We start from the raw sequence: 12,216 nt of genomic DNA on the forward strand, positions 1-12,216 counted from the left end.
CAGATTTAAAAAATGCAGTTGCATCCCCAAAGCTTCATACATGCATTTGCAAAATGCACAGGCTACTTTTTGCATATTTGCCGGGATCACAAGTCTACTGAGACATTTCCCACTCAAATGCCTTGCATAGGACATCAAAGCTCCCCTGGACAACTGGGCCCCCCAGAGGGCAATATGAAATTTTGGGCAGATGTGACCTGCATACAGGAGTCTCTTTCCCCCGCCCCCCAACCACACTCTGTGATCTGGAGAGGTGGATAGTGGTTTGAAAGCCATCCAATGAATTTTTGGGGAATTTTTATCAAATTGATTTCCTTGCTGCCCACGATATGGTAGTGCTCCTTTGCTCTCTCTGCAGTTTTGGGGGAGTGTTTGAACCATCTAACCCTGTTCAGTGTGCCTCCCAGTCATAAGAGCACTTAATGTATATGAGTCATCCCATCTTACTTTTCAGCTTGTTTTTCTGCTGCTGTCCTTGATGCTATAGGAAGGCTCCACTGGGCTGTAGGTGGCAACATATTTTTTCTCCCGACAAAATGCAGATATTCTCACTAATGAGCTTCTGTAAACAAAGCAGTTAGCCATTTTCACCTGGTTTGTCAGCTGGTGTTGTATAGGGCTAGAGGCAATATGTAGCATTTTGGAGCTCTTGAGTGGTTCTTGTGTCTTTGGGAGTTGCTAACCACACAGAAGAACCTTCAGTTGGAGGGGCAGAGAGGGGACAGAAAAATGCGCCCTCAATCTTTGAGAGACTTGCCTAACCAAGCTAGTTTGGTGCCTGAGACAGAATTTACAGATGGGGTGCTCTCAGTAGTAATGATCAATTGGTACATAATTGGTTGGTATTGCTGCCCTTTCACGGTATCCCAAAATCAGCTGACTTGGCTGATGCCTCTAAATTAAGAGGATTTGCTTGTGGATTTCCCTTAAATTAACACCTGTGAACACATGACAGATCCAGCTAGCCCAGAATAGTCTACACAGACTGAGAATGGCTCTCCAGATGTCTCTTGCAGAGGTCTTTCCTACCTTTGTAACCTGGAGATGCTGGCGATCGAACTTGAGAAGCCTGTCTGCTACTCCTGAGCTATGGAGTTGCTTTATTCTCACCTAGCCCAGTACTGCCTGTTCTTACTGGCTTCAGCTCTCCCTAGATCCCGGAGGTCCTTCTAAAGAAACATTTTGACAATAGAGGTTCCAGAGATTAAACCTGGGACCTTCTGGTCCTCAGGGAGTTATACAGGCAGGAAGAGCGACTTGCCAAAACTGAAGGGGATGTATAATACTTCTCAAGGCATTCCTCTTTGGAGGGACGATCCCAAATGAAACATGTTTGCAAAGAGGATGAATTCCACCCTTTCAGCTTTAACTTGAGCATCAAAGATGTGCATTCTAATGGAGCTTCAAACGGGTGACGAAAATTCCAGACACAGGACATAGGAAGAGCCCAGCTGCATCACACCAAAGGTCATCTCACCAGGCATCCTGTTTCCCCACGGAGGCCAACCAAATGCGTCCTGGGAGCCAGAAAATAGGGCCCAAAGGCAACAGCAGACTTCAGGGGAGTCTTCAGGGGAGCTACTGTTGTGCTCTTGAGTGGGTGAGAAACTGACATAAAAAGAGCCCTGCTGAATTGGGCCAAAACCCAATCCGGTTCAGCACCCAGTTCTCACAGTGGCCAACCAGAAGCCCATGGACCTGAGCATCACAGCCCTTTCCCAACCTATGATTCCCCGCAGCTCAGGGACATTCTGCCTCCCACAGCAGAGGGAGAACAAAGCCATTGTGCCTAGTGGACATTGATAGCCCTGTCCTCCATAGATTTGTCCAATCTTCTTTTCAGGCCATCCAAGTTGATGGCCATCATTTGTTCTTGTGGGAACAAATTCCTTAGTTTTAACTATGCTGTATGTGAAAAGAAAACTCCACTTTCTTTCACCTGACCTGCAGATGCCAGCATTCACTTTTGTTGGATATCGCCGAGATCTAGTTATGAGAGAGGGAGAAAGAAACTTATCCCTGGCCACTTTCAGCTTGCCAGAATCTATTCCTTTTTCTTTTGCACGCTCTTGATGCTGGTGGGCTGTGATGACAACATTCCCATTGTGCCAATGTCAACCTTTTGCCTTCAGCTGTGCCATCTCGGCCCCTTCACAGGGGCCAGTTAATCAAATTAACAGGCTGGCAACTTTGTACCCTCTCCCATCACACACTCTCCTCCTGCCTGCCCCCCCTTTTTCCTCCACAAAGAGAATTGCTGCTGTTCTTGCTCTTCTGCATTGTGGGATTGCTCCATGCCACGCGTCCACTGTGCCTTTGGTTTCTCCCCCTGCCCTCCCACGACCGCACAGTGTTTCTCTTATACCAGGCTGCAGCTTGCAGAACGACCACATTTTGCTTCTTCTAACACTTGTGCCAGGTGGTAGGATGACTGGAGAGATTCTGGCCCCTCCCAGACTGCCCCACTTGAAGTGTTGTTTTTCAGGAGTTCCCTAGCTCAAGGATGAGGCTTTGAGGGAGGGGGCACGGAGGGAATAGGGGCACAAGCAATGGTGTGGCTTCCCCGTCTTCAGCCACTGTCGCCGTTAGAAAGCTTTGGGAGACGTAAAGGAAAGTTTAATAGGCAACCTACTTGGGAGAATTTCTTTTAAGAAGCAAAACAACTTTCCATTTTCATAACAATTGGCTTGGGGGTGGGGTGGGGGAGATGCTCAATATTACTGTTCTTATTGACACGCATCTTGCATTTCAGCATCTAATTTAACCACCGCATGTGAGTCTGTGGAAATGGCCTCTGATTGCAGAGCACTCTTCAAAAATAGATTTAAAAATACGGAGCCCATCTTGGAGATTACAGGGCGTTCTTCTTGAGTATGGTAAATTGCCCTGAATTGGAATGAGAGGAGCAGGCAGCAGACCCATGCTTTACATGGGGAGGGGGTGGAAACAACACTAGCTCCACTTCCTTTTCTTTTCTCCCTCCCCCCTCTCTCTTTCCCCGCCACCCCCAGTTCAGAAGGCTGCTCCTGTGGAGGAGGAAACCCTTTAGAAAGCCAGCTACCAAGATTGTTGCTCTTCCACCCAGTCTGTTTCCTTTAATTGTCAGGCTAGCTGGGGCTTTCAAGAGGAGACACAGAGAGAACGAACAATGGCAATGCAGAGAGAATGTGAGGAATTCAGCTGGCTGCCTTATCCAAACCTGGAGGGGTGTCTACCTATTGAAAGAGCATCCTTGGTCCCATTCAGTAGCTGAAGTGGTTGGCCCAGGAGCCAACATCCTGCTGGGGGAAGCACATGGCGTCTGCTTCTATAGGAGGGAGACATGTTGAGCTGAAAGCAGGGAGAGAAGCAACTCGTTGCAGTTGCAGCTGCAACTCCCCCAGGACACGGTTGGCCTGTGCCTTTTGCTTATATTGTGCAGCTGCAATTTTCAAACTTTCTACCTTTGGGGAGCACTTTCTCCACTGATTTCATCTGCCGAGGAATAAACCGCAGCGTCTGCCACAGAAACCCGGCTCTTCCTTTTTTGGTTTCTTTTATGAATTGCTTCCCATAATGTGCCTCGAAGCGGTTTCACAGTAAAAAACAGCAACAATTAAAACAATTCCATACATGGCCCGTGGGGCAGGGCGGGGTGGGACAAATCCAATGCAGATACAGCCTGGGATAAAGACATCCACTTTGAAGATTTGTTGAGAAAGGAAGGTCTCCACTAGGGGCCAAAAAGGCAATTGAGATGGGTGCCTGCCTGCTTTGTAGCAGGAGTCAGTTCCAGAGGTTAGGTGCCACCATACTGAAGACCTAATTCCTACAAGGCATGGAATGGACTGCCTTGTGAGACTTTCCCATTGTAGTTATCGCCACATCTTCTGGCATAATAATAAGTGGGACCTTCCGCAGCATGTTTCAGTGTAGAGTGCCATGCCTTTTTCTAGATTACTCTGCTAAATTCCTCCACCCCCTCTCTGGTTTTCTGTCCCATCCTGCCTCTCACCCTCACAACCCCAAATCAGACAGCATTCTGTGTCTACTGAGTTTGCTCAGTTCTTATTGTGTCGTTTCAAGGTTCTGCTTCTACGTTTCCCGTGGGCATCAGGTTGGCAAGATGGGCCTCTTAATGCTGCTCTCATTTCAAACATGTTTGAATGCCTGGCAACCAAGCAGCAAAGACTGTTACGCTCTGGAGACCAAGGAGCAAAAGGATACAGAACTGCTAGCTGTCGGGAGGAGAGCATCAATCTGCGCTCGCCCTGCTGCAGCCCGTCTTTATGGTCTCATTCATCATAGGTTTCCACCATTTCATGGGCCGTTCACTAGCTAACCCATAACGTGCTTTAGGCCCCTTACAGTTCATTTTCTGAAAAGCTGGCCTTGGCTTCTTCCAAACTGCATTTATGAGACCTTTCTCGCAATTCTGTCACACTGCCGGCTTTTTCTTTTTATCACTAGTCAAAACAACATGCCATCTTTCTTTGCCTGCTCAGTCACAGTAGATTTCCTCTTACTCAGTTTCATGTAGTTAAGACTGGCCTACGAGCATCATTGTCTGTTTGTCTGTCTCCCTTGCAGGTTCTACGCCCGAGATTCCGGGCTTCTAAAGTTTGAAATCCAAGCGGGACTCCTGGGCCGGCCCATCAATCACACCGTCCGACGCCTGGTTGCATTCACCTTCCACCCTTTCGAGCCCTTTGCTATTTCGGTGCAGCGGACTAATGCAGAATATGTTGTAAACTTCCATATGAGACACAGCTGCACGTAGCACGCTTTCCCCTTATGGTCGCCATGGGCACTGAGTGTACGCATTTTGTCAGAGGCACACCAAAGCTGAACATTCATGCTCTAGGAAACCAAACAGCTTTAGAGGAGTGATGTGCATCTCATCTAACAGTGTGCGGCTGTGATGCGTTGCCTGAGTACAGATGAAGTCATCGTATTTTCCTCATGTTTCTCAGACTTTCAGCCCTTCTGCCATTCTCAATAAGCAAACAGATTATATTGTAAATTACTTCTGCTCCAATAATGCCTCGCATTGTTTTGTTTTTTAAAAAGATTGGCATTGCTACGTGAGCAAAATACAACAGAGGAACCATTTCCTTTTAACACCAAAGATTTTAGTCTTTCCTTCTCTCCCACTTCCCGCACTGCAGTCTTGTAACAGTGGGATCAGAGTCCATCGCTTCAGAGTAGAGGTGTAAAATTTATGGAAATGTTAAAGCTCTGGAAAAATGTAATGTGTGTGTTGTTTTTCAGGGAGAGGGTGGCGTAATTTTTGAGGACATTTGAAATATATGCAATATTTATTTTCTTATGAAACCCAAATGTATTTTTACTGCTTTAACAACATAAAATGCATAATTCGCAAGTTGGCACACAAAGCTATATCATGTGGCGTATTTATGAAATTGATAGGACAGCCCTATGCATATTTACTCAGAAGTATATGTCCCACTCTTTAGTGATGCTAACTCCCAGGTAAACAAAGCGTAGGATCGCAGACTCAAAGTATAAAAATGCCTTAGTTTTGTGCAAGCAAAGTTGCAAGTATACCCAATTCTAGAGAGAGATGCAAACTGCTGTACATGTATCTTACTTTTTTGCCACCTGAGAAGTGTGGGGGGGGGGGAATAAAAGTTGAAAATAAGACCCACAAATTTTGTAGTAAAGTAAACAAAATAAAGTGTATGGTCCTCTCATGAAGATAGCAGCACCCTCTAGGTGCAGAAATGCTTAAGGATTTGAGTGTTGTCATTTATCACTACAGTAAATGTTAGGTTTGGACTACAACTCCCATCAACCCTGACCATTGCCATTGCCAGTGCCAGCTAGGGGTGCTGAGAGTTTGAAGGCCCACAAATTTCCCATCCTTGCTGTAGATTGGCTTACACATAAATATTTAAAACCTTGCCTTAAAAAGCATTTCATCATTTTTTTAAAAAACACACATTTCAATGGAGCTGCTTTTCAGGGTTCCTCAAAATGTCCATTTCTTCTGTGTGAAAAAATAAGTTCTCAAGGGAGAAAAAAATCCTGTTCCCCTTCTTCCCATCCCACTCCAATATTTCCATTCTCCCCCTTGTTTTTCCTCAGTCTTCACATCTCTAGGGTCTTTCTACTCTAGTCAAGAATTTATTTGTTTTTCAGAAAGAAAGGAGAGAGAGAAGTTTGCTTTTTATCTTCCTGCTACCCACGTTCTGTTCTCCCTTTGCCATAATGCTGCCTAAATCTGCCCACCCAGAGGGAGTAAACAAGGAGTATTCTCTTTGCAAGCCAGTTTGTGGTATTCCCCCCCACAATTAAATAGTATATAATCTTTTTGGAAATAAAGCATTAAAGGAGAGGGACATGCCTTGCAGCGCTGAGGTGGGATTTAATTTTGCAAATAACTGGAAACGCAAAAGGTAGGCCTTCCATGTTGTTTCAGCTGCATAGTGGCCGTCCGTGTCTATCACAGGCACAAAGGGATGGCCTTGTTAACTTGCACTGGTCACTGGAGACCATAGTACAGACATGGCCCAGCCTGATCCATTGGTCAAGACAAAGAGCCATCTTCCCTCCAGCCACATTGAATGTTCGGCACATTTTTGGACACCCACCCAAAATTCACAGCTCCATAATTTAGGTCTCGATCCAGCTGTCTGAGGATCAGCCTTGGTTGTATCTTGTCAGTTCTCATCAGGAAGCAAAGCCTTTAACAGAGTATCTTTTGGGGGCATTCCCAATGGAAGGGAAAGCACTGTGCATCTCACTCATTGCACTTTCCCACTGCTGTGAGTAAGTGCAACAACTGTGCACATTTGGACCTTGGGAGGTCTGGGTGGATTCCCATGAGATCTAAATGAGCGTCACTGAGCAATATCTTAACTCTGACCTAGGAACCTGCCTTGTACCAAGTCAGACCATTGGTCCACCTAGCCAAGTATTGTCTACAGTGACAGGCAGTGGTTCTGCTTGGTATCAGGCAGGGTTCTCTCCCAGGCTGACCTGGATATGCTTTCAGTTGAACCTGGGACCTTCTGCATGCAAAGCCGATGCTCTGCCACTGAGCTATGACTCTTATTTGCAATAGGTATCTTTCTGCTGTCTTGGTCCTGGAAGGTCCTTTTGAGCAGGGTCACCTGCCTTGTTCACTGTTCGTTGAATCTTGCACTGTTCACCCCAAAAGCTGTTTAGCTTGAGAAGATTCTCTTTGCTTCTGTGGAACAAAAGCGACTTGCAATCGACATCCTTGGGCCTTAGCTTCCGGAGACAAGGAATGAATGTGTCTAGCATCCCTGTTTTCAGAAGCCCACAAGCACTACCTGAGCACAACAGCACTCACTCAGCAGTATTCAGAGGCATACTGCCTCCAGCGGTAGAGGTAAAACATAACCATTTTGGCTAGCAACCATTGATCTTACTGAAAAGTGCTGCAAATAAGACCTGGCATAGCTCAGTTGGTAGAGCATGAGACTCTTATCTCAAGGTCGTGGGTTCGAACCCCACATTGAGCAAAAGATTCCTGCATCACCGGGGGTTCGACTAGATGACCCTTGTGGTGCCTTCCAACTCTATGATCCTGTGTTCACAGCTATGAAGTATTGGGAGTGTGCTAAAGGGAGGTGGGCATCACAGTGCAGCAGGGCAGAGCCTATCACTGTATTATCTGCAACAATGTATGTTCTTCCTCCCCTTTGATGTCTTTAGGAAACCCAAATGGATAATATTTACACCTGATATTTTTGTTTCCACCAAGGATAGGGTGTGAATTTGTTACCTGTGCGACGTTAAAAGCAAAATAAACTGGAATTCTATTTTTTAATATGGCTTTGTCTCCTCTTTGCTTTTATGTACATTTTGCAGAGGTTCCAGAACAGACATAGGCAAACTCAGCCCTCCAGATTTTGGGACTACAACTCCCATCATCCCTAGCTAACAGGACCAGTGGTCAGGGATGATGGGAACTGTAGTCTCAAAACATCTGGAGGGCCGAGTTTGCCTATGCCTGTTCCAGAATCTTTTGCAGAGGTGTTTTTCCATAACATCCAAACACATGAAGTCTAAGGGTGAAGCTGGATATAACAGGGACACCCAAGTTTCTTTAGTCACAACTCTGTCCTGCTTGCATCTAAGCAGGGTCAGCATCTATTTTCATAAGAAAAGTTCAGGTTAGGCTGGAGAGAATGACTGACCAAAGATCCCTCATCTGTCTTCATAGCATCAACTCATCATGCCTTAAGACCATTTGAACTCTGATTTTGTTGGTCCTGTCTGAAATTCTTAACCAATACCATGCTGACTCCCAAGTGCTCCAAAAAGCACATCACTGACATGGGACAGGATTATGTGTGTTCACAAATGTATGTCGCTTGATTTCTCTACACTTGTCTGTTGTTATCTTAAAGGCTAGCTGCAGAATGAATGTACAGTGGTACCTTGGTTCCTGAACAGCTTGGCTCCCAAACAAATTGGCTCCTGAACACTGCAAACCTGGAAGTAAGTGTTCCGGTTTGCGAACATTTTTTGGAAGCCGAAAGTCCATTTCGGCTGTCGGCATTGTTTCCGGGGCCAATCAGAAGCTGCACCTTGGTTTGCAAATGTTGTGGAAGTTGAACGGACTTCCAGAACGGATTGAGTTCAGTTCATGAACCAAGGTACCACCGTATAAATTGAAAAGCATCATGAAATGACATCCAAGTGCCTCTCCTGTGGGAGCCCATTCTACAATTGATCTTAGCCAAACTCCCATGCCCATTCACACACACCAGGATGCTGCAGTCGGCCAAGGGATGAACCTTCATGTGTGAACTAGCTCTTGATGACTAGCAGCTGAAGGCAGCCTGTTAGCCCACTGCGGGGAAGCAATGCCAGCAGGGAGGAGCATCATTGTCAGAGTGGACCCGCCAGACAGCACTTTGCAAGGGCTCCAGGGCTGATCTGACACAAGGTCAAGATGGTGCCCCCCCCCTCACCTCCACAATTGCATGTACAGAATCTGACCAAACTAGCAGTTGATTCTTTCTCCAGTGCCGAGAGCCAGTGTGGTGTAGTGGTTAAGAGCGGTAGTCTTGTAATCTGGGGAACCGGGTTCATGTCTCCGCTCCTCCACATGCAGCTGCTGGGTGACCTTGGGCCAGTCACACTTCTTTGAAGTCTCTCAGCCCCACTCACCTCACAGAGTGTTTGTTGTGGGGGAGGAAGGGAAAGGAGAATGTTAGCCGCTTTGAGACTCCTTAAAGGGAGTGAAAGGCGGGGTATCAAATCCAAACTTTTCTTCTTCTTCTTCTTCAGTGCTGGTGATAAGGCAACAGCTTCCGCCATAGCCATGGGACCTCTTAGAAGATTCGCTGAGATGGTGGGGCAGCTGCCTCCCAGTATATAATAGTATGGCCACAACAGCTACAAGAGTATTGTTAGCCCAGAAATGGAAGCAAGAAGAAATTCCAACGGATGAAGAATGGCAGACAAAATTAATGGACTACACAGAATTAGACAAAATGACAGGAAGGATTCGAAACCTGCGGAACCAGAGATTTACAGAAGATTGGAAGAAATATACGAATGATTTGAAGAGCAACTGTAATCAACAAATTACGCTGGTAGGACTACAAGAAGTTTTGTAAGGAGAAATATATGAAATATTGCAAAGTAGAGAAAGAATAAAGATATTAGTTATGAGATTTAAAGGTAATAGTGAAAGTAAGAAAAAGATATTAAGTGAATAGATTGGAAATTTTTCAGATGTGATTGATGGAAGTCAAAAAATTGTATAAGATGGAAAAGTATATTTAATTACTGTTGAAAATGATATGTTAAAAACCAATAAAAATTTATATATGTGTGTGTGTGTGTATGTATATATATATATATATATATTAGTAGGGCCAGACCTGGATGGTTGCTACTTGGGTGTCCTTGCCAAGCATAGTCTTCCATTTATTTGTTTTTTAAAAAGATCCATTGCGTCGCCTTATCAGGTCACAAAGCCCTTGATCCATACCAGGGAATGGAAGAGTCGCTGCCCTTTTGCATGCATAGAGTGGACAAACAACCACTCTTTTCAACTCGGAGCTGCACTGGGAACATTCCGTGCAGGGGGCTGCCTCTCCTGGTTGCCATGGTGACTGTGATCAGCAAGAGCTCCATCCTGGCGTGGCAGTGGGAGGGAGAAGGGCAAACTCTCCCTATCCCCTCAAGTGTTCTCCAAGGGCAACAGGTACACATAATCCTGGCGTTGCTGCGTTTTCAAGTCCCCGGCGAGCACCTAAGAGCTACTAAACGGCCAACTCTAAGCTTTGCACCTGTTGTACCGGGAAGGCTCAGCACATGGCTTCTTCCCTGATTAACGCTTTAAATTAAATCTCGGGGAGGGAATTGCTGGATGTGTTCCAAGACACCTCCGTTTGCTGCTTTGGCTCAGCTCCAGTCAGGGAAAACCCTTCCTTTCCTGCCAGACGTTGCCTTCCTTCTCTCGAAAATCTGCTGGAAGAGCAGCCGGAAGGATGACCACCAGCCCCAACTAGCCCATTTTCAGACGTTCAGTTCTACAGAGAGCTGAAGCTTCAAAGCTTGCTCAGCCTTGCGGGCCCATTGCTTGGAGGCTGCAGCATCAAGTGGAAGAAGAAGAGGAGAAGGGTTTGGATTTGATATCCCACTTTATCACTACCCGAAGGAGTCTCAAAGCAGCTAACATTCTCCTTTCCCTTCCTCCCCCACAATAAACACTCTGTGAGGTGACTGAGGCTGAGAGACTTCAGAGAAGTGTGACTAGCCCAAGGTCACCCAGCAGCTGCATGTGGAGGAGCGGGGAAGTGAACCTGGTTCACCAGATTACGAATCCACCGCTCTTAACCACTACACCACACTGTGTAAACAAATCATGGTAGATCAGGGACCCACAGGCAGGGCCTTCAGATTTTTGTCAGCCCTGCCAGGAGATGCCAAGGATTGAACCGGGAACCTTCTGCATTGAAAGCAGATGCTCCACCACTGAGCTATGGCCCTTCCTTGGGTTTGGCTCCTGGCAAGAATGACCCTACCATTATGGAGAAGGAACCAGCTGCCTCAGGCAGCAGATACTGAGGGATGGGGAGAGGACAGAGCCAGGCAGCTTACCCTGCGCCCCCTAAGCTAGCCTGCCTGCAAATCACCCAGCTCTGCCCAATCAGTTGCAGATGTTTCTTTTGAAATAAACAAATAAAAAGTCAAACCTTAAAGGTGCCTAGCACAGAAATTGTACAATTATTTATAATCTAGCAGGCTTTATGCACCTTTGCTGCCTGTCGCTGATGGGAATTGTCCAAAACATCTGAAATCACCTGTATCAGGAAAGTTTTAATGTTTGATTTTTTAAATGTTTATATATGTGTTGGAAGCCACCCAGAGTGACTGGGACAACTCAGCCAAATGGGCAGGGTATTATTATTATTATTATTATTATTATTATTATTATTATTAGGGTTAGTGAAAGCTGGTCTATTTCAAATCCAGCTTCTTGCTATCAAACACCTGTTGAATGAAGATGGTCTTTCCTTCTGCCAAGGCATGGCAGATTGTCATTTAAAGTACACTTCCACCAGCATCTCAAAAAGGTACCTACAACCACGGATTTGCTAATATGCAAACTTCATAAATCCCTTAGCTCATTGCAATGGGAGGCTGTGTACACATTGCAAGCTTAAAATGTTCTCCTCCCCTCTCAGCTCAGATTGAAGCTGCTTTATAGAAAACACATCCAGATGCATTATTTCATAAGAAATGACAGAATACATGTGCTGCAGCATGGGTGCTGGCAGAAGTGAGTGCCTGTCAGCATATAACACCTCTGCTAAGAGATCTGCCCCAGTTGCTCCTGGGTTAAGTTCAAGGGGCTACTGTTGGTATATATAGGGTTGCCATATGTCTGGGAAATCCTGGACATGTCCTATTTTGGGGGGAGGGGGGAACTACATGCCCACCCGGTGGGATTTTTAAAATCGTAAGCTAATGTCCAGGTTTTGGGTTTCTTTTAAAAACAGTTTGTGTGCACAGGCTGATTGGGTTGAAGCTTGAGCTCTGGCTCTGGTCTGGGCTTGGTGGTAGCAGCTGCCCCAGGGGCGAGCAGGGGTGATCACCCCCCAAAAGTCCGGATTTTTACATTTGGAAATATGGCAGCCCTGTTATATAAAAAAACCACTGCTCCTATATCCCTTATGGGGTATCCAACCGCCCGTATAGAGTCCTTATGTAGGTTCTCTATCA

At 45.9% G+C, this 12,216-nt stretch overlaps 1 protein-coding gene across 8 annotated transcripts in view; it reads left to right on the top strand.

Annotated features, from left to right (window-relative positions):
* DET1 (DET1 partner of COP1 E3 ubiquitin ligase) overlaps window positions 1-7,798 on the top strand; it is a 23,910-nt gene extending 16,112 nt beyond the window's left edge. For 4 of the 8 annotated variants that reach the window (XM_083412057.1, XM_083412055.1, XM_083412054.1 and 1 more), the window contains exon 5: window positions 3,107-3,820. In XM_083412057.1, the coding sequence (XP_083268183.1) occupies window positions 3,107-3,329 (223 nt within the window). In that variant the 3' untranslated portion in view covers window positions 3,330-3,820. Of the gene's footprint in view, window positions 1-3,106; window positions 3,821-4,569 lie in introns of those variants that run through there. The other 4 variants (XM_083412061.1, XM_083412059.1, XM_083412060.1 and 1 more) reach the window with 2 other exon arrangements.
* Window positions 7,799-12,216: the final 4,418 nt, after the last annotated feature.

Source organism: Podarcis tiliguerta (genome assembly GCF_965153285.1).
Source record: "Podarcis tiliguerta genome assembly, chromosome: 14".
NCBI lineage: Eukaryota > Metazoa > Chordata > Lepidosauria > Squamata > Lacertidae > Podarcis > Podarcis tiliguerta.